This window comes from Ammodytes marinus (assembly GCF_949987685.1).
Source record: "Ammodytes marinus genome assembly, chromosome: 15".
Classification (NCBI taxonomy): domain Eukaryota; kingdom Metazoa; phylum Chordata; class Actinopteri; order Uranoscopiformes; family Ammodytidae; genus Ammodytes; species Ammodytes marinus.
This window is the reverse complement of record NC_137219.1, coordinates 24984338-25009688: the sequence shown is the minus strand read 5'-3', so window position 1 is coordinate 25009688 and position 25351 is coordinate 24984338. Positions and strand designations below refer to the sequence as shown.

Here is a 25351-nt window from a genome sequence, read left to right as displayed (position 1 = left end):
CACAACTTATACCACACCGGGGGCAAGTTGTGCCACAAGACAACTTTTTTTCCGAAAGCTATATTTCTTAAACAGTTTATTCCAGATCCAAAGTTTTTATTGCCAGGGATGCACAACATCCTGAAATATATGTACATATTTAAGTTGGAGACATAACTGTCAAGGCCTCACTTTAAAATCACTTTGAGTAAAATGTTGCACAACTTAGGCCACTCGCCCCTATATCTTTTTCAAAAGATATCAAAGATTCATGTTTTCTGTACTTCCTGATCAAACAGGCAAATCTCCACCCAAAGGTGTCCAAGCAATTACACATTTAAATATCACAATTTGGTGTCACACCATATGACATTGATTTCTAGGACGAAATCTATTTAATCATAGCTAATTCAAAATATTGTACCTAAACTTTGAAAAGAACTAACTCCCAAATAGACATCTGTAAGATCATTCAGTATTTTTGAGAAGATTTGCATTTTTATTATTTTTTAAATATGTGTTTGACGCTTGGACACAAAAAAAGCCACGTCACATCATCGTTTATATGGAGTATCATCTCATTATGCGTACATTAGACCGGTAGATACAAGGGCCCCCAAATGGCTAAGTTCACCACGGTTCTTGTTTAAATATGCTGACACACAGAGATAAAAGTAAATGTATTTATAATTTAGAGACATTTCTTTACATACCATTTATTTTATGATGAAGGTTACAAGGAACGGGATTTATTCATACAAAGGACTTACACAGACCCAATATAAATCATCTACCGCTGTCGCATAGTGACAATCATAGTAGTTAACTCCTTCCCCATATAGTTTACACATTTATAAAATAATCAGATAAGCCCCCCACTTAATAGTAAACTTTATAGACTGAAAATAAAGCCAATATCTTTTATTCCCATCGTTATATACAGTAAGCAGTCTCACTCATGCTGTATCTACGGAGGAGTATTAGAGCCATGGTAGAGAGATTAATCACTGTGCATTAAGCACAAGTCAAAATGTCCAGAAAAAAACTTGACCGGAAATATATTTACAGACTTAAACTTCCGGCATCAATAACTCATAACATAAGATGTGTTTTAAACACTAGCAATGCATCTTTGCTACTGTACCTACAATCTCATTTTACCAAGCTCCACCCCCTCGGACCTATACGCTGCATCTCATGGGGCTTATCCTCCAATAAAATGTTTTAATGAAATAATAACATTGTTCTTCGTGTGCAATGGGCTGTGACATGAGAGCGCAGGGACCAAGAAGAATATTCAACACAGTGCATAGCAGTTGTAAGTGGAGCTAAGAGGACGTCTATTTTTTGGGTCAAAATGAGGTCGTAGCCCATTGTCTGCCTAATGACTAGAACGTTTTGCTCACGAGTTATATTGATGCTGGAAGTTTGAACCGGTCCACATAGTTTCAACTTTAGCTCAGTGTACAAAGTGTTAAGTTTCTTGTCGACATTGTATTTCGTATTTTCTTGTAATCTCAAAAAAAAATTCTCGAAGTGTATAATAAAAAATCAACGTCCTTTTCCCCCCTTTGCTCTAATACTCTTCCATATGTATCAGAATTCTCGGTGGTACAGGATGAAATGCAGAACATCCGTGTCACAGCCTTTGCACATTTTGGTTTCAGAGTTCACTCCCGCTGTTCTAAGAAGAGGTGTGCATAACAACAGTGAAGCAGGAAGCCCATTGATGTACACAGCATGCGTATCTGCTATTGGGCCATTGTCTCCCTGCGCGCCAGGCTGCAGCACTTGCCAAAAGCACACAGTAAACTGAGTGGATTGAGGCAACAGCTGATTTGGAGTCAGTTTCACATTATATTTCTCGTATATGTAAAAAGCTGCTCTATGTTGAGCCGTGGAGATGTTTTGCTGGTGGTAATGGTAAAGAGATACCATCAGTGAGTTTGTGACAGGAGGGTCTGGCAGCGCGGGCACAGGCACTCTGCCGACTCTGCAGTGTAGCGTCTGCACCGCGGGCAACGGGCCGCTGAGGTGGGCACCACTGCTATACTGTAGGCACTGTCCTCACGGATCACACCACCTGACACAGACAGACAGACACACACACAAACACACACACAGCATATTTAGTTGATTATAAAGTAATCTAAAAAATAATAATAATATAAATCGTAAACTGTTATGAAAAGACGACATGTGTCAGCAGGATAATAATCAAACATTGTTAGAAATACACTCAAACGAATACACATACATTTTAATTTTACTTCTCTGTTCCTAGACTTTCCATTTTGGAAGTAAAACTTTGAATAAGGAGCTCCAGAGTTTGTTTCAACAGTGATAAAAATACAAAATAAAAATCGGATAAACAGAAAGATACACTTAAAGAGTAGTAAAAATATTAAAATAAATATCATGTGAATATCAAATATCGTTAGCCTCATAGAATAATTGCCTAAATCATATTTACTCTATCTACATCTACTTTACCCTACTCTATAACCCTTAAAATATGATTTAGGCAATTATGCTATGAGGCTAATGAAATGCATAATCATTAGCAGCCTCATATGTCTAGCTTAGCGTGTTTGCTCTCACCCTCCAGGTTAATAAGGAAGCTCCCGTTGGTGATCAGGGCCTCTGGTGGCAGGTCTCTGGGCAGAGCACTGCACAGGGTGACCCGCGCCACCATCATCAGCTCAGCCAGTTGGGAGGAGGTGGACGAGGGCTTGTCCTGCAGAGACTGGGAGGGGAGAAGGGAGATGGGTTTGTATGTAGGGGAGAACGGGGTTATATGTCACAATCGATATACTGTATATCATAACCAGAAGGCGCTGTCTGGTAAATTTTGGTATGTAAATATCCAGAATTGGGATCAGAGGTCACCTACATAGTCTTCCTTGGAGTTAGACTGCAGAATTTGAGGTGAGAGGACTGTTTGTGTTTTTCATGTCAAATTGAAAATATTTAGCTCCTCAGTATTTTTCTTCTAGGCTTTTACACAATGGGTTTATAACAAAACACTTGTTACCCTAAAAAAGTGTGAAGGGTAAGCTATAGTTTAGATTGTTGTTAGCAAGCTAATTAGTTGTTGGCCTTGATGCTAGCAAGAAATTCCAGTTGGGGTTGGTCGTCACATTTTTTGGGGGGTTGGTTGTTACAGTTATCCAAGGCTGCAGCCAGAAAAAGAACCCAATAACAAAAGAAAATGTCAGTATGAATCCTCCTGTGTGTAGCCTAGTTGAGTAGGCTATTATTGCTAGACCCATTTGTTTTGTTCTTTATGTTTACATACAGTAGGCTGGTCTTAATATGGATTTCCTGTTTGTTTATTCCTTGCTCATTTTGTGTTAAGACGCATACAGTTATGTAGGCCTATTTTTCAACTTGACAATAAAGTTAAACTTTCAAATGTAGTTCTGCTTTCTTGCCTTCTTTTTAAGAAGATTTTTCCCATTAAGATAACATTGTGACAAACAACCACAATGTGTTAGAGTGTCTTTGATGGTTAATTTCTTCTTTATTACAATAAGTTAGAAAAAGTGAGGGATACACATTCCAAGCCAACACCGTAAGCTTCAATTTAATGGTAGGAACGACTATTGAAAGATGTTAAGGTGATGAGCAATTCTCACTAGAGTAAAAAGTGTGCCTACTAGCCCCGGTCTCCCCTATACTGACGCTTAAAATAGACTGATACATGTATTATTAAAAGCAATATAAAAAGTTTTTTCCTCTAATACTATTAAAATTAAAATGTAAAATAATTTCAATAACATGACTAAATAAAAATATTTAAAACACATAATTTTTAAATAAATAAATATATTTTTTTAAATAAATACCTACAAATTCACTCCAGGGATTAATCAAGTTTGTATCTATCTTCATGCAGTAATATAAAAGCAGGTTTCTTTATAAATGAAGTGCTTTGTTGGCAAAAGATGACAACAACCCATTTAGTTCTACTTTTCCAATTTTATCAAACAGTATATTAAATGTTTCTATTATTCTAATACTCTGGAACTGACGACATGATCTGAGGAAGTCCTAGTGTAGTGCAATAACATAATAATACATTATCTGTTTGTTTGTTTTAAGTTAAAAACTGGTCAGATATTTATATGTGCTTATTTAAAAAGGGCCTGGTCCATTGCTTCAGCATTTGCAAATATGAAATCATCTCTTTCGTTTTACTTAAACCATGGCTTGCTGACATATGCTTTACCTCCATGAGTTCAAACAGCAGACAAGGCTCTATGGCTATGAACAGGTCGTACTGAGCGGCATTCTTTCCTGGAATAGAAGACAACAGGGAGTCTCTGATAGCACACGCCCCCTCCACTGCCTCCTCCAACCCCGGCTGCCGCCACACTGAACTGCTCTTGATCCAGCCACTCTTGAATAACGTCTCCCCTTCTGTGGATGACAATTACAGTTTAGGGAAAATTGTGCATAGGAAGCAAAAACAAAAAATACATAGAGAGTATACTGTGAAGCAAAAAGGTCCCTTACCGTCATAGGACGCTCTATACATTCTAGTTTTGTTATTTTTTAAAATTTTGATCATTTGAATTTCCAATCCATTCTTGAATTTATACACGTGTATGAGTGCATCCAAATATTCATTTTTGCTTAGTATTAACCCTGTTTTCTTTGTCGATACTGAGATATAATTTCATTGGCTTGACCCCCTACACTAAGTATTTGTTGTACTTTCACTATTTTGTAAATGTTTCCAAATGCAGGAATGGAACGTGACACTATGTTTGAACTGCAATTGTGCTGTAGTATGAGAATCTGTCAATAAAAACGAAGAGGGCCCTTACTGTCATGTCCTGGTGCATGTAGATAGGCCTCTTCAGCCAAGTGGGGCAGTATGGGAGCGATGGAGTGGATCACTCCGTCCAGGATTTCCTCCAACACAGTCTGACATGATCTCCTGCCCAGGGAGTCCTCTGGGTCACAGTACAACCTGGATGAAGAGAGCAGGAAGAAAGGAAGAGAAGGAGGGAGAGATACTTAAAGTGACTGCCAGGAACTTTTAAATGTTCCTGAAACAGTTTAATTTTTCCTCTGATGATCATAAATGACATGTAACAGCAAACGAGACCATCAGTGAAAAGAATGTTGTTATATTTCTATAGTTATTATTAATGCCTTTGGTGAGGTCTGATTCCCCGCCAACTCGGACCAAATGATTTAAAACAGGCAGACCAGGAAACACCCTGTCTTTACGAATGGCGCTAAATCAAAGTTTACTTTGCTTCACCATGGTCATATTACCATTATTAACACGACAGTCAAAAATATATATACATTAAATCATTTGCTTCCTAAACATAGCAAATAGATTTAGGACAGCAGGCGCTGGCGTCATAAAAACACTAGCACTTTTGTCTAAAGGGGAGCAACAATCAACAAAAAATTTATGTATTTATAAGTGACTATGTTGGAAGAAGAAATTGACACATAAAACAAATAACTGAGCGCCGCCATTGTTATCTCACTCATGCCGAGGAGATTACACACAACGGTTTGGCTGTGTTCGGAAAGCCATACTAGCGTCCTACATCCTACATACTCACCATCTATATACTACATACTGTCTACTTAAAGATCGATTGTGTATGCGAGGTGCATCGAAACATTCACACTGAAGTATACTCAAGCAATAAAGAACTTCTTCTTATAAGATTCCGGCCGTTTAGACGCTGTTTAGCGTATTGCCGCCCTCCACAGGTTAGATATAGAACTAGATTTTTTACATACAGTCCAGTGGTGTGCAGGAAATGCAGAATTGTAAATAAAGAAGTATAAAGTATACAATCGATCCATACCCAAAATCTTCCCGGAAGTTAGTACTCTACTCATCCGGGAATTTCTCGCATACCCAACCGTCACATACTCAAATTGAAGTCAAAATGAGTATGAGTAGGACGTTAGTATGGCTTTCCGAACACAGCCTTTATCTGCCACAAGGAAATGACTATTCTGTCGACCAATCAACGGACTGCAGTGTGTAGCTCCACCCTACGGAGACCCTTTGGGGCGGCTTGGTACCCCAACGAAAGGGTGACCAAAATAGGTGCAGCACGGTTCACTTATTTTGTTGAAGTGCAAATAAATGCGTGCCGAGCCGCACCACCTAACCAAACTGTATTGCTCAGTGGAAACAAGGCTATACTGTAGTGTCTTTAAAGGAACACCGTAGGGGAAAACCAGTTCATCTTGAAGCAATCCTTCACCTGTCTTTGATGATGCTGAAGTAAAAGCTGGACAGATCTCTGCTGATGAAGGCTTGGAGCACACGGATGGCCCTGCCCGCATCAAACTCACTGTAGGCATCTGTCACCTACACACACACAGACAGAGAGACAGAGACACACATACACACACACACACACACACTTTAGTGGCATTCCTCCTCAGCTGCTACTGTTTGCACTGATATGAAGTCTTACACCTGAGCTCACCTTGATGCTGTATTCCCGTAGCAGGTGCAGCATGTACTGGTCGATGTAGTGCATCTCTTTGGGGTCCACGGCCTGCGTGCGGGGGTCAAAGCCCTGCAGGTTGCCTAGCAGGAAGCGGACAGTGTTCCTCAGCTGAGAGAGGGGAATGAATGGGGACAGAGTGTGAGAGAGACATTCATAATATACGGTAAATAATAACCCCCCAGTCCCTTGTGTTGTGTGCTGCATGCTGTGGTACAGTACCTTGCTGATGCTGTCCCTGGCTGAGTTGAGTGCACTGGGTCCAATCTGAACCTCTGAGAAGACGTTGGACTCTGCCACCCACCAGCGCAGCACGTCTGCCCCATACGCCGACTTACTGGAGTCCTGAAGACCACATGAGATAGGAGGGACAAAATGGAGCCGGTTAAGAAGACTTAATCTCAATTTAATAATATATTATGTAATATAGGTAAGGGTGGTCAGTGTTTCAAATTATAATAGTGAAAAGCTTGATAAAAAATACAATTGTGTCTTTATTTGGAGCTTTAAGTGAGCCCTTGAAAGGGTCAACATACATGATGTAGCAGAAAGCTATTATCTTCTGTGTGACCAAAGTCAAACCTCGTTAAAGTCACAGGACAGTTGTGTTGGCCTCACCTTCCCTCCATTAATGACTTCATCAGGATCCACCACGTTGCCCAGAGACTTGGACATCTTCTCTCCTTTCTCACTGACTGCAAAGCCGTGGACCACCAGAGACCTACACACACACACACACTCATTGTCTGATATCGGCAAAGTGACCTTTCACCTGGGTTAGTGAGACATAACGGTAATTCTACAAACGAACAAAATGTTTTAATTGGTATTTTGTCTGTATTGTTTGGTGATTTCCATAGGTGCCATGATTGCAGCTGAACTAACATTGTATACATGATGTTTGCTTAAATTGAACAAAATAAATATTTGACTTAATCTAGATTACTGATACATGGGTATCCACATGTTTGAAACCTTTTGTATCACAATGTTAGCTTCAATTCAATCTATGGTTCATAGAGTCATTTAGAGTAACACAGAGCCTGTGGAAGTGGATGGGTCACTGACTTGTACGGGGCCTTGTTCCTGACAGCCACGCTGGTGAGCAGAGAGGACTGGAACCAGCCTCCGATCTGGTCCTTCCCCTCCACGTACGCATCCGCCCTGGAGTCTGACTCTTGGGGGGGGGGGGGGGCACAGGGAAAAGATGGAGAAGATAAGTCACTCATACACTTAAACCACACAAATAGAAGTAAACCCATGGTTAGTGAACATATCCAAGAGGACAGAAACGTCTGGGAAAAAAGACAAGAGAGATCAGCCAACGTTAGTAGTAGAATTGCAGCAAGCCATCATGTGTGCTGTGGCTACATCTTAAAGGTCATCTATTATGCTAAATGCAATTGTCATTGTTTTTCAACTTGAATATAGGTCTGTGGTGTGACTACAGACTCCTAAAGCATGAGAAAAACACAACAATTTTTTTCTCTATCTCCATCTTTCTGAAAACCTGTGTTCAAAAACCCCAGTCAGATTTCTCTACTCTTATGACATCATGTGGGGAGAAGCCACATCCCCCCCCCCCCAGCCTAACTCATAATGTCTAAAAGTTTTATTTTAAAAACAGCTTTCTAACAGACAGCTGTTGTAGCCATGGCAGCAGCACAGATAATGTCCATCTCCGCCCTCAACCCACCCATACACATACGAGAGCAGAGAAGTGCAGAGTGTGGGCCCATCCTGGAAAAAGACATTGAAAAGAAAGTGCCACAGAGTCAAGCCAGGGACTGTGTGTACATCCTGCATGCAGAATGGACAGCCTGAGAGGTATGCTGTCATCAAGAGTTCTTGTAATCTAATACTTCCACATTAAGGTTCTTTAATACTGCTCACAGCATATCCAAGAGCATTTGAAAAGGGGGGAAAAAAGCAAGTAGCACACAACATTAGCAATAGAATAATGATAGACCGACAGGGCCATAGACATTATGAAAAGACAGAGAGGCTGCTGGGTAATTGTGAATGAACCTGGGACCAGAGGTTTGCGTAGCGGAGCGGGGAGCCAGCTGAGACGAGACTCAGGCTCCTCACTCTCTCCCTCCTCTTCCTCTGAAAACAACCACAACACAAGCTAGTAAGCTAACGGGAGCCACAGTGAACAGTGGTCTGCTTTAGTATATTCCCAAAGCAAAACCACTAGCCATTTCACCCTAGACTGAAGGAAACGTCAGGAGGAATGGCCCTACTTTGTGTCCAAATGATTCCACAAAAGAGACAAACACAAGTGACGTTTTTTCCAATCTGGCTTCAGTGTTAATAAGGCCACTAGACAAAATAACATGTTTCTGTGGGTAATACAAAATGGAAATAAGACATTTGAAACGAGATTGGTAAAACGTGTGAATTTTTTTCAGTGGAGTTGCAGACACACGACACCTGCTGCTGAGACTGCAATGCTTTTCCTCATCCAGGACTGCTCGTTGTGCTTACCATTCACTTTGCAAAAGGACATGAATTAGTTTGAGCGCGTAAGGCGAGTGTAAGTAGCTTTCCCCTACAATCAAACTAATGAAAGGAGATGTGCTTAACGGTCTTTTTTTTCTTTTTCTTTTTAAAGCTGTTTATCATTGAAGTGGGCAGGAGAATGAACTGCTGCTACTTTGAACAGCCCAGATGAGTGTCAAGAGCAAACATTGATGCCATCATGTACAATATCAATGCACTGACTATCATGTACTTGATCTGTATAACAGGAAATATTAAAAGGGATGTAACATCTACCTTCCAGTACAGCAGCCCATGATGCTCCACTGTCAAACCAGATGTCCAGGACGTCTTCTCCACGGACGTAGTCACTCACTGGTCCTGCTTTACTCTGACAAGACACACGCACAGACACACGTTGTAAGTAACTCAATTGTACACAGGGCACATTGAAATGTGTCTTTTTGCATAGCCCCTCTCATGTTTTCCACTCCAGAGGGTCAGCCATAGTACAGCGTGCCTGGAGCAGTTTGTGGTTAAGTGTCTTGCTCAAAGACACAATGGTAGAGATGGTGGGCACTGTAGACGTGATACCAGCCACCACTAGTTTTACAACCAGTGGTGGCTGGTATAACTACTGTGCTCAGTAGTAGAAAATGAGTATGTCAACAATCAACGGGAGTTTTAAGTTGTAAAGATTGTGATTGAATATTTTCTTTGTGATTTTCGCCTTTATAAATGAAAATATATTTACAGTTCACCTATGTCTAGTCCAGCCAAGTTGTGAAAGCCTTTGTGATAGCATTAAGAAATATAATATTCATCATATCAGAGGAGACCCTCACATACACACACACACACACACACACACACACACACACACAATAGACTCACCTTCTTCAGCACCTCTGGAGGCAGCAGGCTCTCAATAGGAAGCTCCCACCAACAGTCACTGCCCTTCTCCTTGAAGAGCTTGGCTACATGGGACACAGTGTGTCTGCAGAGACATGGACAATGTTTACCAGGCCACATACTTCTAACTGTATATTTGGGTTTTGTCTGCAATAACTGTCAAAAAGTGTGAGAGAGAGAGAGAGTGAGAGAGAGTGAGAGTGTGTGTGTGTGTGTGTGTGTGTGAGCGAGTGAGCAAGTATGTGTCTGTGCAGAGCGGTTTGTCTCCATTGTGTTGTAAGTGATCTCACTTGTTGATGAGAGCGTCTCCAGTGTCTCTGTGGTAGAAGACGGGGATGGGCACGCCCCAGCTCCTCTGTCTGGAGATGCACCAGTACGTCCGTCTGTCCAGCATGGTCAGCAGGCTGGCCCGAGCAGACTCTGGGACTATACGCACCTTCTGCAGGGCATCCTGGACAGACAATGACACACAGACAGACAGACAGACAGACAGACAGACAGACAGACAGACAGACAGACAGACAGACAAAGAGTAAAAAATAGAAATATTATGAGAAACAAAAGTCGATATATTTTGAGCATTAAGTCGTACGTTTAGGCTGTGTTTTATTTAAGAGAAAGTAAGAGGGAGTCTATTCCCCTGCATTAAAATGAGGAACCTGGAGAATCTTTTGAAGTTCTAATACGTACATAACTTATAGCTTATGTTTCACAAATAACAAAATACAAAGTGTTTTGGATGGACTTTTATACTCGGAATATAACGTCTTTTTTTGAAGACTTTATTTCTCGTTATTGTATTAATTTATCTTTCCTGGACCCAGCGAATAGAAAAGGTTCAATAAGCACTAGTCCGACCATAATATGTCTCCCAGTTTTTTTCTACCTTGGCCTTGTCTTTGAGCGAGGCCGTGTTGATGAACCACTGTTTACTGGGTCTGATGACCACGGGCTGCTTGGTCCTCCAGTCATAGGGGTAACTGTGCACACACTGCTCCTCCCGCACCAGGGACCCACACTCCTTCAGCATGGAGATCACTGAGACAGGCAGGAGGAAAAACACACACACACACACCGTATGAGTGCACTGCACACATACGTACACATGGGCTCAGAAAAGTGAAACATGTCTGTATCAAATGCTCTCTACCTTTGTCTGTGCCTTCTGTCATCACAGACAGATTCTCTAGCTCGGGACCGGCCAATGCAGTGAACTTGCCGTCTTCGTCCACCATACACTCCTTTGGCAGAAGAAACAGACACACAGACAATTTTAAACCAACTCATGTACACTGTGTTTTGCTTTCGTTCTTGGTAAATAATATTCCTAGGTAAAGAATGAATAATGAGTTGTTTATAGCTTTCCTGTTGATCTTTTGAATTTGAACCTACCACGGTCAGTTTGAACTGTGAGGCCACGCTGTAGTCCTCCATGCCGTGGGCGGGGGCTGTGTGGACCAATCCGGTTCCTTTCCCCATGGTCACATGATTGGCCGGCAGCAGAGGCACCTGCTTGTCAGGTAGAGTGGGATGTTTGCACATCCCTCCCTCAAGCTGGGAGCCTGGGAGGAGAAGGACAGAGAACGTTATGTATGTGAGTGAGAGTGAGAGTGTGAGTGTGAGTGTGAGTGTGAGTGTGAGTGTGAGTGTGAGTGTGAGTGTTACCTGTGAAGGTGCCCACAGTCTCCAGCTCTGTGCCCAGCAGTGCTGCCATGCTGGCTGTGCGTTCAGAAGCCACTAACAGCAGCTGAGAGTTGTCTGCTCTCTTCACCACAGAATACCTGCAAACACAAAACAAGGCCCAAGCTGAAACACTACACAATACATTACGGTACTACTCACTATTCATTTCACATACTAGGACTGCATGATTTAAATATATATATATAATTGTGATTATTGTGACTGATATTGCTTCTGAAATATAATTTGACATATTAGAGGGAATGATCACTTTCACATCATTGTCATTGGAAACCATACTAAATTGATTATGGTGTGTTATTGATTATTTTTGTGGTAATCTGTACCAAACAAATATGTTTTCTTAAGTCTGTAGAAGAATGTATGTGAAGACAAGACATCTCTGCAGCATGACCATATTTGATTTAAAAAATTGCATTTTGACACACATTTGGCATTAAAGATATATTGCATAACCTTGCCATCTGAAAATTGCAGAAGGTCATATTTCTTATTCCATTACTTTTCAATTAATTGTGTAGCCCTATCATAACATACATGATTTGTATTCCAAGTCAGAGTCTCACAATTTATCATTGACCTACTAAGCCCAGATACTCACTGTGCGTTGGGCATGTAGCAGACGGCCTGGTTGGCGGGGATGGTCCAAGGCTGGGTGGTCCACACCAACACAGAGACACTCTCCAGACCCTCTGAGGTACACACACCAAACACACACACAAATAGAACCACACACTGGTAAGAGATTTCACACCCAGTTCACATTCAATATATATAAAAAAAAAGGGTGTGTGTGTGTGTGTGTGTGTGTGTGTGTGTGTATTTGTATTACCAGCTTCTGAGGCCATCTTAGGTGGCAGAGTGGTCAGGGGGAATGTGGCGTAGATGGCTCTGCTCACATGCTCAGGGTTATATTCTAACTCAGCCTCAGCCAGGGCCGTTCTATGGAGGGACAGGGACAGGGTTAAACACATGGGAGGAGGACACACAGTTTACACATACAGTATATATAGAGATGAGTCTATGGAGAAAACCTCTATAGTCAGTGTCAGCTCCTATCAGTACCTGGATGAAGGAGACCAGTAGACAGGCTTGTAGTCCTGGTAGACGAAGCCCTGAAGAACAACACAGTGGAATGAATAGATTGGATTGTTATGATCAGACTAATGATATTAAACTGTTCCTCACACTATAGTAATCCTCCCATGGATTTTCATTGTCACTATTTAGGTTAAAAGGTAACATATCATGATCATTTTCAGGCTCAAAATTGTAATTTGGGTTTTTACTAGCGACTGTTTTCATGGTTGTGTGTCCAAAAAACCCAGGTGCCATCTTTTCAGCCTCTGTCTGAAACGCTCCATAATGAGGGGGCGTGGCTTCGATACATCTGACTGGGGGTTTTGAACACAGTTTTTTTCTTCTCATACTTTTGGGAGTATTCAATATTAATGTTGAAAAAAATGAACCATGAAAAAGTGCATTTTGCATAATAGCTGAACTTGAATCCTTTATAGGGCCTCTTCAGTCTGGACAGCGCATGTAAAGCACATGATCACTGCTCACCTTGCTGTGCATCTCTTGGAAGACTTTGAGCTGTGCGGCCTCGTAGGCCCCGTCATACGTGTAGTAGCACTGGTCCCAGTCAGCCATCACCCCCCAGCGCTGGAACGCTGCCTTCTGTCGGGCCACCGCACCCTCCGCAAACGCCCGCGCTGCACAGGGAGGGAAGCACACTGACAGGTTAGAACAGCATCTACCAGGCCTCACTGTGTTAGTCCAGCTCCCTGCTCCTCTCTTTACCCTTCTGTCTGATCTGCAGTGGGCTCAGGGCCTGGCTGTCACTCCCCAGCTCTCCCAGAGCCTTCAGCTCGATGGGCAGGCCGTGGCAGTCCCAGCCCGGGATGTAGTGCACCTGACGGCCCCTCAGCATCTCAAAACGGTTACGGATGTCTTTCAGGATCTGGAAAAACAAACGAGAGACAGTAGAATTGAGTAATGAAAGGGATTAGCATGTTTACGATATATGCCATAACAGCAGCCAAATAACAGCACAAGCACACTGTGAACTGCTTATTGAGACTGTGCTTACCTTATTGAGTGCATGTCCTACATGAGGGTCTCCGTTGGCGTACGGTGGTCCGTCATGGAGACAGAACTCCTTCTTGGCCTTCCGCTCTCTCTGCCAGGAGTACAGCTCTGCAAAGCCACACTCCTGCAGGACGAGAGAGCATTGAGATGTGTGATCAAACAAAGCATCAAAACAAGTAGTCAGTCAGTAAGTAAGTACCTACACACGCACAGGGTGATAAATAACTCGTCCATGACCCGTCAGACATGATTAATGGACTAAGAACATTAACATATAATTATGTACAGTATTACTCTCAACATCAGGGCCATATTTTAATATTATGGTCACTGTCATGTGCAATAGGCCTACTAGGTTTCTATTAATTCCATTAATAGCCTGTACAGTATTTAATTCATGTAGTATAACTATGTAGCCTAAATAATCAGTTCCTCACTGTCTAACCAATAACTGCCTCTCGACACTTGCTACATGTCCATGTATGTTACAGGAAGGTCGACCGCCTCTCCTATCCTCCTTGTTACCCTGCTTGTACCTTCTGTATCTGGACTTCTCGGTCCAGGAGCTTCTGTCCGGTCAGCTTCATGGGGAAGTCAGTCCGGGGAAGCAGCACTGTGTCCCGGTACTGTGACTGTCCCTCTGCGGGCTGAGCGCTGCCTTCTCCAGGAGCCGCTCCATGACAGCGGCTCGAGCTCAGGTATAGAGCCCGGTGGAGGAGGCCTCCTGCCCGGTGTGACCTCCGTCCACACCTCGCTAGAGTCTGGCTCACTGCCCTAACCCGGCACAACAGCATGGGGGAGGCGAGGTGGTAGTTGGCTCCGTGGTGGACAGAAAAACGCAAATACTGTCAAAGTATTCGGAGTTGGGACAGTGGTGTGTACTTATCCGCCCTTGTTGCACTGCTGTGTTTCTCCCGGAAGAAATAGTAGCGAGGACAACTACGGGACCTCAGATGGGTCAATTCAAATTGTACTTCCAGCCTTCGCGGTTTTTTTAACAGTCATGTGGTACACGCAAGCCGCCACTGGAAGGCGCTGTTTATCCACCGTCAAATGAAACCAGGTGGAATGAGTTAGTTAGTAATGAGGAATTGTTCTTGAACTCATAGTCCTACATTGCGTTATTTTGAAATAACACTCACGTTAAAAAATGTATTTACATGAACAATAGGCCTATTGGTGGTATAGGCTAGTGCACGTCATTAACTAAGTCCTCAGGCTAGTGGAAATTATACAAATATTATTTAGCAATGATTAATTCTACTAAAATACAATAGGCTATTTCTTAAAGTAAATAGTATACTAATCTACTGCTTCTAATAATAACATTTACTTTAAAATTACTTTCACAAATCTCACTGTCAACATAGCCTATCTCCGACAGCCCCACCCGAATCGCTACAGGGCTGCAGCAGCAGGTGGTATTGAGCGGCTGATGATGTCACCTGGGGTATAAAAGCCTCGGCTGCATCTCCCGTCTCATTCATTCTCTCATTCACCGGAGCAACGAGTCCAGCCCGTACCACCACACGCCAACATGAATAAGATGTGCATCGCTCTCCTGCTGGCTCTCCATCTCCTCTCCTCACAGGTTAGTTGGCTTTATCACTTAGTTTGTATCTCTATCTTTAAACAGATAAATCGTTTTCCCCATTTAAGCGCTGGAAAATATAGAAAAAACAAACAGTGAACAAAATACCCCGGACGCAGCCTTCTAGGTTTGCTCATTTGTCAGAGGCTGCTTGAGTGGGTAACATTTTAAAGTAGGCATATATTGATTCCAAGTAGAATTTCACTTAGAAATAGGCTACACGTTCAGTTGCTTTGATTGTTGTTGGGGAATCTTGAAAACGCACGATCATACGATTTCAACATGTCAGTTTAGGCGAAGTTTAGGTTAGGCCTAATTAACTTAAATTATTATTTTTTTTTTAAAGACAAACAGTGAAAGCTGTTGAGTAAATTCTTAATTTGGAGCCTTTTCTAAACTCACAAACTATCTGAAAGCAATGCCACCAAGACGGGGCTCTTTTATTAGGTCATGGGAAATTGGGTGATATATTGTTTTTTAAAGCTTGTTTGACATGGTTTAACCTGTGTTTACTGGCCTCACGTTTTTGTAAAGTGTCTAAATTAGGAATATAACATTTGATACTTTTTACTTCAAATTAAATGTAACCCTTGTGCCTTCCTCAAATGGACTAGGCTACCCTCTGGACACCTCCATGTCAAAAATGTACATGCACAAAACTGCTATTAAATCACCAGACTACATCAATACATTCTATATTCAAGCCCTTAAATTGACAGTTTAATTGTTGTATTATGTAGGCTATTACAAAATGCTAACAAGTTTTCCATAATAAATAAATAGTAAGGAAATGGGGCTTTGGTCGTGATTAAAGTAACCTATTGGATATGTCGGGGATGGAAAAGGAGCATCAAAAGGGATGTGTTTCATGTGTCTTTGAAGCGGTGCTTGAGTAAATACCTGGCCTCCATGCCTCTGCTGTGCTCAGCAACAGAAAGCTAAAACTGTAAGCGTGTATATGCACCTGGCTACTTTCACAGCCAAAGATAAAAATGCAGGGCCGCTGGACTGGGGGTTTAAGTTAGACGGGGGTGCCCATGGGATTTTTAATTTAAGATGGGCACCCATGAGGACTTCTTGTATATACAAGGCTCAGATTTGTTGCTACACCCCTGCCTGGAGCAACAATGAAAAGGCATTTCGGTGTAGAAGAGGCTTTATAAATGGTTAGGCAGCCTAGGCGTATATGTAGGCCTACTGTTACGTACTCTGTTTAGCCTTTAAGTATTTGACATGGTTTTGTGTGTTGCAGGTGGTCCAGGCCCAGAACAGCACAGACTCCCCCATGAACGGCAAAATGACCAACTCCACCGGGAACATGAACGACATGATGACCAACTCCACCATGATGACCAACTCCACCATGAACGACATGATGACCAACACCACCATGAACGACATGATGACCAACTCCACCATGATGACCAACTCCACCATGAACGACATGATGACCAACTCCACCATGATGACCAACACCACAGGGAACATGAACGACATGATGACCAACTCCACCATGATGACCAACACCACAGGCCCCTAACTAAACAATTTAAGATAGCTTGCCTTGTAACCTATTGAAAATATTGTAAATAAAAATAATAGCTCTGACTTCTTTTACATAAGTGTTTTGTTCAGTGGTGGTCGGGTTTCAGCCTTCCTTACCTTGGCCATGTCTCTAAGCCAGGGGTGTCCAAACTACGGCCCGCTTTTTATTGGCCCACGGCCGATTTAAAAAAATATAATGTAATATGGCCCTTAAAAAAAACCCCTGAACCCCCCCCCCCCCCCCCCCTAGGAGGGTCAGGATCTCAGTTTGCTATTAATTTTCACCCAGCTGGACATTGGACGCAAAAGCTGAAAATACTGGGTGTATCAATGGCATTTAACAAGAGGGGGGATGTCTCTGTTTAATATGCAAGGAAAGTGTTGCCGTGAAGGAGGATTACAATTTACGAAGACACTATGAAACTAAACATCAGAGCAGCTACATGTCCTGATAAATGTGTTATTTTTGCAAAGTGGCCCGGCCCTTTATATATTTCGTGGCCCTCAGTGAAAAAAGCACCCCTGCTCTAAGCGCTGAACACCTTGTACTTCTGAGCACTCCGGTGCAGCTCGCGGCTCCTCTACATGGTTTGTTGACTCCAGAGCCGGAGTGGGACTCATTTTCAGCCCTGGAGTTTCATGCCTCAGACCGGCCCACTTCAGTTCACGACCAACATTATTAATATAATGTAATAACAACCTTAATATGTACGTCTGCAAAAGTGCACTGTTCTCTGCACCCTTGTAATTCTGTGTTTTTAGACTGTGTGGACTCAAATGCTCCTGTGTAGCCTAGCCTATAGGTGGCTGCCATGGTGCTACTATGTGCGGTAGGAGTGTGCGGAGACGTCATTATCTGTATCTGTTCAACAAACACAATTATCTGTATCTGTATTAGGATATGACACCGGAAGTGGGCTGGGCTTCTGTCTGAATATTTTTTCACCAACAATTATTGTCCCTTCAGAGCCTCAAATTGATTTAATATTGGCATATTATTAATAATGAGATATTTTCCTCATACTGTACTTCTCATCTGTTTCTCTCTCTCATAAGTTATGAACTGTCTGAGCCCCTACACGTTTGACTGGGGGATATTGAACATTCAGAGTCTAAAACAGTAGGCCTATTACATCACAGTAAATCATAAACTTGCGCACTCTTTTTATTTTTAACTAAAGTTGTATGATCCATCGATCTAGATAAGATTTATTTTTCCCGTTTATTTCCCTCTTCTCTCGCACTCTCTCTCTCCCTCTGTCTCTCTATAGACCTATCTCTCTCTCTCTCCCTCTCCCTCTCTTTTTTAATTTCTAACTTGGTTCAATGAATAATTACTTTGGACTAGGAAACAGCGTTTTATAATCTAGTGATGTAAGTGATCAACGCACAAAAACTAAACTTTGTTTGAGCAAATCTCTTAGTTATAAACAGATTGTATGAACTAAACAGGCGGAGTCTTTGCAGATCAAATATTTAAAGATCGATTTTATTAAATGAATTACACGGCCCGTTGCCATTAGAGAGACGCGGTTCACGTTCAGAGATTTGAAATAAATTAAAGACGGGAGGGACTGAAGGTAAGTCGGGGTCAGAAACTTCCAGCGGAATGGAGAGAGACCGCGGCTCACGGGGCCATGCATAAATGCAGCCGGTCTTTCTCTTCTAAGCCACGGCAGCGGAGATGAACAGCTGATAGGTGCGACTCAAGTTAAGGCAGAACGCGCCGCGTCAATTTAGTGCATGATAGGCAAAATAAATAAATAGTTGTTTCCCGAATGATTCGGGAAGTAAAAATATTCGGATCGATCTCATTATCCGTGCTCATCCGAATAAATGTTCGGATTCTGGCTCATCCCAGTGCAGCCGACGCTCCAGTCGCCATTGTCCCGAGCATAGGCCTACATTGAAAATAAATGACTGGGGACTGGCACTAACTTATGAAGCCTTTGGTATGAGCGCAGAATTACAAGTTATCTTCTTTCACCGCGTAGTCCGACATGGAAGACATGCTGCTAGTGAGAGACACGCAGCAGGGCTAGGAGGCCCTAGTTCCTGTTTCTGCTTCAAAATAAAAGTCATCTCACGTTACGCCAGTTAGATGCTTTTAATGTGAAACTGAAGCTGTATGAAATGGTCAGTTTCCATTAGCAGTAACTTAACTGCGGACTAATAATATGATTTTTAATGCACCAATAGGTATAATGATATTTTAACCCAGTGCCATGACTGGGCCGGCCCTCGCAGCCCAAAAACCAGAGCGGCCCACCGGGAATGCTCCCGGTTCTCCCGATTAGCCACTCCGGGCCTGCCTATAGGCCTATGAAAAAGCAGCGGTAGCAGAGGCAGTGTGGTGTTAACAGTTTATAGAGCTTGAGCCTGTGTCTCCATGGAAGCATTATAGATCCAGATCGATTAACAGAAAATATAGGCCTACTATATAGCTACAGTCATAATGAAGGTGGAAAAGTGCTTCATACCTCGTTCCAATAGGCGCGCAGAACTCCATTCAAAACTTAAAAGACTACGAGGATAGAGGCTTTTCGAACGCCCTTCAAAAGAAGTAGAAAATACAATGAATATCCAGCCAAAAACGTGGCTAATCTTCTGGTCTTCACCTGGCACAGAATTCCTATATTACCCAAAAGCATATTTGGCATCATCTTCATTTGTAGCGGTCCAGGTCTTTCAGCTCCCTAATCATCAACACTTTCTCCGCTTCAGGCGAGGGGCCATTCAACCTTAACACCTTGCAATCTCTAGTCCAGGTTGCCTTTATTTTGTCTTCCTTCCATAGCTGCCGTGCTACTCTAGCAATCCCAGCATTTTTAGATGTTAGGTGTTCGTTGATGTACACTGCCGTGCCTTTGAGCTTTTTCCCCTGCATCAATAGCTCTGTTTTGTGTTTACGACTCACAAAACGCATTATGATTCTGGGCTTGATCGCGCGGTCCTTTCTTGGTAGAATGTGACAAGCTGTGATGTTGCTCTTGTCCAGGTGGATGTTCCTACTTTGAAGAAAGGATTTTACTTGCGATTCGACCGATTCTTGATCTTGCGAACTTAAACTTTTCTCGTCGTCTCTCTTGGTCGCCGCGGCAGCATAGGCTACGTCCTCGGTTTAACATCAAGGTCGCTTATTACATCTTCTTTGCGGGTGAACAGTTCCATATCTTGGATTTTACGTTCCAGTTCATCCATCTTCAACACTTTGTTTTCAAGTACAGCAATCCTGCGATCTTTTGCAGCCATACTTTCTCTGAGTTCTTTGACTTCTGCCAAAATGTTTGTGATCTCAGTTTGCTTTGCTGCAACGTCTCTTATATCTAGCGTGAATTTCTTCAGTGTTTCATTAATTTCTCTTATTGTTTCTTCCATCGTTACCTTCCTTGTAGCCTCTAAGTTCCACAATAATATTACTTTGACTTGCCAATTAAGACATATCGATAGAGTCAACCAGGCCCGGAGTGGCTAATCGGGAGAACCGGGAGCATTCCCGGTGGGCCGCTCTGGTTTTTGGGCTGCGAGGGCCGGCCCAGTCATGGCACTGGGTTAAAATATCATTATACCTATTGGTGCATTAAAAATCATATTATTAGTCCGCAGTTAAGTTACTGCTAATGGAAACTGACCATTTCATACAGCTTCAGTTTCACATTAAAAGCATCTAACTGGCGTAACGTGAGATGACTTTTATTTTGAAGCAGAAACAGGAACTAGGGCCTCCTAGCCCTGCTGCGTGTCTCTCACTAGCAGCATGTCTTCCATGTCGGACTACGCGGTGAAAGAAGATAACTTGTAATTCTGCGCTCATACCAAAGGCTTCATAAGTTAGTGCCAGTCCCCAGTCATTTATTTTCAATGTAGGCCTATGCTCGGGACAATGGCGACTGGAGCGTCGGCTGCACTGGGATGAGCCAGAATCCGAACATTTATTCGGATGAGCACGGATAATGAGATCGATCCGAATATTTTTACTTCCCGAATCATTCGGGAAACAACTATTTATTTATTTTGCCTATCATGCACTAAATTGACGCGGCGCGTTCTGCCTTAACTTGAGTCGCACCTATCAGCTGTTCATCTCCGCTGCCGTGGCTTAGAAGAGAAAGACCGGCTGCATTTATGCATGGCCCCGTGAGCCGCGGTCTCTCTCCATTCCGCTGGAAGTTTCTGACCCCGACTTACCTTCAGTCCCTCCCGTCTTTAATTTATTTCAAATCTCTGAACGTGAACCGCGTCTCTCTAATGGCAACGGGCCGTGTAATTCATTTAATAAAATCGATCTTTAAATATTTGATCTGCAAAGACTCCGCCTGTTTAGTTCATACAATCTGTTTATAACTAAGAGATTTGCTCAAACAAAGTTTAGTTTTTGTGCGTTGATCACTTACATCACTAGATTATAAAACGCTGTTTCCTAGTCCAAAGTAATTATTCATTGAACCAAGTTAGAAATTAAAAAAGAGAGGGAGAGGGAGAGAGAGAGATAGGTCTATAGAGAGACAGAGGGAGAGAGAGAGTGCGAGAGAAGAGGGAAATAAACGGGAAAAATAAATCTTATCTAGATCGATGGATCATACAACTTTAGTTAAAAATAAAAAGAGTGCGCAAGTTTATGATTTACTGTGATGTAATAGGCCTACTGTTTTAGACTCTGAATGTTCAATATCCCCCAGTCAAACGTGTAGGGGCTCAGACAGTTCATAACTTATAATGAGAGAGAGAAACAGATGAGAAGTACAGTATGAGGAAAATATCTCATTATTAATAATATGCCAATATTAAATCAATTTGAGGCTCTGAAGGGACAATAATTGTTGGTGAAAAAATATTCAGACAGAAGCCCAGCCCACTTCCGGTGTCATATCCTAATACAGATACAGATAATTGTGTTTGTTGAACAGATACAGATAATGACGTCTCCGCACACTCCTACTGCACATAGTAGCACCATGGCAGCCACCTATAGGCTAGGCTACACAGGAGCATTTGAGTCCACACAGTCTAAAAACACAGAATTACAAGGGTGCAGAGAACAGTGCACTTTTGCAGACGTACATATTAAGGTTGTTATTACATTATATTAATAATGTTGGTCGTGAACTGAAGTGGGCCGGTCTGAGGCATGAAACTCCAGGGCTGAAAATGAGTCCCACTCCGGCTCTGCCTATAGGCCTACTTTCGTTTTCTGCCGCGGGGACTTCCCCCAGATCTTTTTTTTCTTAGGACTGCAGCTAGGCCTATTTTTCATTTTCACTTTGGACTTATTGTGGACTAAATCATTTATTTTGTTCTCAACCTGGTTGCACTTGTTGCTTGATGTAGGCCTATATGTTATAGTTTCTTTATGGGACTGTGTGGATTGATGCGGCAGGAGTGCCTATTTGCGCCGTGGATGCATCAGTTATACAGAAAAGATTCTGGTTTGAGGGAATGGCCTGCACCCGCAGTCTTATTGGCATGGGCATGTTATCTAACTGATAATAGAAAATGATGACTGAGACGGATTTGCCCGTGCCTACAGGGGGCCATACACTGTTAAGATCTGAATACACAGACTACAAGTTATGATTTTGAATGCAATATTGATCCAGAAAACAACTGTTTCAACTCAATTGATTCCATGTGTGATTACTATACAGAAGAAAACTTTAATGACACAGTTAACCTGGATAACAATTTTTCAGTCATACATTTTAATTGTAGGAGCTTGTATGCAAATTTAGCCAAGATCCAGGAATACATAAGGTCTTTTAAACATACATTTTCAGTAATTGCGCTGTCAGAAACATGGCTTGATGAAGATCGAGATGTAAGATTTCTGTATGGAAGGTTATGAACTGCATCATTGCAGTAGAAGAGATAAGAGGGGAGGCGGTGTTGCCTTATTTGTGACCACTGATTTGAAATGCAGAATTGTAGAATGTACAACAGCCATTAATGATTTATTTGAATGTGTTACAGTGGAGATTGATATGGAAAATAAGAGGAATGTTGTTACATGTATTTACACCTGGGTCAAAAATAGAAACATTTAATGAACATCTAGAAAAAGTGTTGTGTCAGCTTAACGAAAAGAAAATGTATATTTTGTGTGGGGACATAAACATTGATTTGTTGAGTCTGCATAGACAAGTACCAGCTAGTGACTATTTGGAGATGCTATACAGTAGAGGGTTGTACCCATTGATCACCAAGCCAACTCGGATAACGTCAACATGTTCGACATTGATCGACCATATCTTTACAAATATTTTAGAGAGTAAAACCAAGAGTGGCTTGTTGATCAATGACATAAGTGACCATTTACCTGTCTTTTCTGTTTTGGATTGTCAAATAACCACTGAGAAAGAAGTAGGCTGTAGGACTAAATATGTCAGAAGAAGGACCGATGAAGCAATTTGTGAATTTAGAAATGACTTGAGTGAGCAAGATTGGAAAGAGGTTTATGTCGGGGAAGTAAACGCTGCATATGAGTCTTTTCTAGATAAATATCTCACCTTATATGAAAGGCATTGTCCATAATGTGCAGTGTAAGTATAAGGACCGCTTTGGCAAAAACCCTTGGATCACAAGGGGACTACAGAATGCATGCAAAAAGAAGAATAAACTTTATAGAGATTTTATAAAATGTAGGTCAAAAGAAGCAGAAATGAAGTACAAGTTGTATAAAAATAAATTAACAACAATAATGAGACAAGCGAAAAAAGATTATTTTGGTAGCCTTTTAGAAAAAAACAAAACTGATATAAAAGGAACATGGAATATTTTGAATAGGCTGATAGGGAAAAGTAGGTCTACACCATTTCATAAACGAGAATAATAAGAAAATTGAGAACTTAAACAAAGTAGTAAATTAATTGAATTCCTTTTTTGTGAATGTGGGGCCCAAGCTAGCAGAAAATATTGATAAACATAACACAAATCTTCAAAATCTGTTTATCCTTATAGAAAATGAAGGAAGAAGAAAAGGACACTTTAAGCATCAAGTTGCAAGGACAACAGCAAAACAAATGTGTACTTCAGTGGTAGGAGTGAAAGTATGGAATTCTCTGCAACGTGAACTACAGCAATGTACAAATATATTTCAGTTTAAAAAACGATTTAAAGAGAAAACAATGAATTTGTATGAGCACTTATAGAAATTAATGATTTCTATATTGATGGTTGTGATCATGGTTTGCTTTGTTTTGGAATCAGTTTCAGATTGATGTTTTGGTTTCTATTTTGTTTCATTTATTATCGTCATGCACTGACATGAGTTGACATGTAGTGTTTTGTTTGTTTTGTTTTGAGGGGGCAGGAAACATAAGATATTCTTCACCCTGCCTCCTTTTCGTCATGGTTTTATGGATTGTACATGTGAGAATGTTGAAATTAGTTTTGTTGGAAGACATCCATGGACGAAATAAATATAAAATCAGGTTGCAGTTCTGGAATATGGCAGAACTGGAGGATAATGGGTTCCTGGTAGCTTCACGTTTGATTCTTCTCAAATCTTTGACAGTTAATTTGCGTCTTTTTTTCTCAATATGTTTCTTGTGACCTTGTTGGCTATTTGCAGCAAAACATTTGATGGTTCTGTGGTCACGCCCCAATATCTTAGCAATTTCAAGAGTGCTGCATCTCTCTGAAAGACTTTACAATTTTTGACTTTTCAGAGTCTGTTAAATCTCTTTTTTGGCCCATTTTGCCCGAGAAAGAGAAACTGCCTAATAATTATGCACACCTTGATATAGAGTGTTGATCTCCTTAACTCATTACACATCACCTGGTATGCTTAAAGCCAATACAGCTTGAAGTTGGGAAATATGCATACAAATTATGATATGGGCAAAATCCTCACTTGCCTAATAATTGTGCACACAGTGTATTGTTCAGGTCTGGGTGGATTGAATCCAAAGTTTATAAAGTTGAGAAACATAATAATTCCTCTGCATGTTTGGCACATTTGCAGAAATGGACCATTAGACCTGTAGGCTAGGTAGCCTACTAGTAGAAAAGATTAGATTCTTTGATAGAAAAGTCAGTTTTAACTGTTGTAGAATTTAAAGTTGACAGTAAAAATGGAACAAGCTTTACACTTGGAGGGAAAAAAAAACATTGAGGGCCATATTGTCATTTAGTCAAAACCTTTATTAGAATTACAAAAAACATTTAAATACATCTTAATTTATAAACTTATTTACAAATCACATTTAGGGCAGTGAAGGCCTGCAGCAAGTATCAGTGGATTTAAAAGTGCACAGCATGCATAAGAGTTAAATCTATACCACAAATATATGGTCTCCCAACCCTAACATGACGACAACCACCTCAAACGAGTGACTTTCCCAGAAGGAGAATTTTCATAGTCCAAAAAACAGAGAGGCTTCTTACAAAGAACAGGACAAAAAAATGAACAAATTCACCAACATAAAAACAAAGGCAAGTCCAGAATGAGTTTGGGATTCTGACAGAACTGCTCTTGGTTTGTCCAGCCGTCTTGATTTATATGCGTCCATTGGTTAGAGCCATGTCAGTCCGGTTCTTATTAGGACCA

At 41.5% G+C, this 25351-nt stretch overlaps 1 protein-coding gene across 2 annotated transcripts; it reads right to left on the bottom strand.

Annotated features, from left to right (window-relative positions):
* Nucleotides 1–481: 481 nt before the first annotated feature.
* Nucleotides 482–14576, bottom strand: iars2 (isoleucyl-tRNA synthetase 2, mitochondrial). 2 transcript variants are annotated; one of them, XM_080041890.1, is made up of 24 exons: nt 14207–14576; nt 13672–13794; nt 13383–13542; nt 13146–13294; nt 12645–12694; nt 12412–12521; nt 12181–12271; nt 11541–11656; nt 11268–11437; nt 11026–11116; nt 10762–10913; nt 10166–10326; nt 9858–9960; nt 9261–9354; nt 8508–8588; nt 7548–7656; nt 7098–7200; nt 6702–6824; nt 6459–6590; nt 6231–6337; nt 4812–4957; nt 4211–4401; nt 2581–2725; nt 482–2062 (listed from the first exon to the last, which is right to left on the bottom strand). In XM_080041890.1, exons 1-24 carry the CDS (start codon nt 14462–14464, stop codon nt 1917–1919), a joined length of 3111 nt encoding a protein of 1036 aa, XP_079898016.1. In that variant the 5' UTR covers nt 14465–14576; the 3' UTR covers nt 482–1916. The 2 variants fall into 2 exon arrangements, with proteins under 2 accessions (XP_079898016.1, XP_079898017.1); XM_080041891.1 differs by lacking the exon at nt 8508–8588.
* Between the last annotated feature and the right edge of the window lie 10775 nt (nt 14577–25351).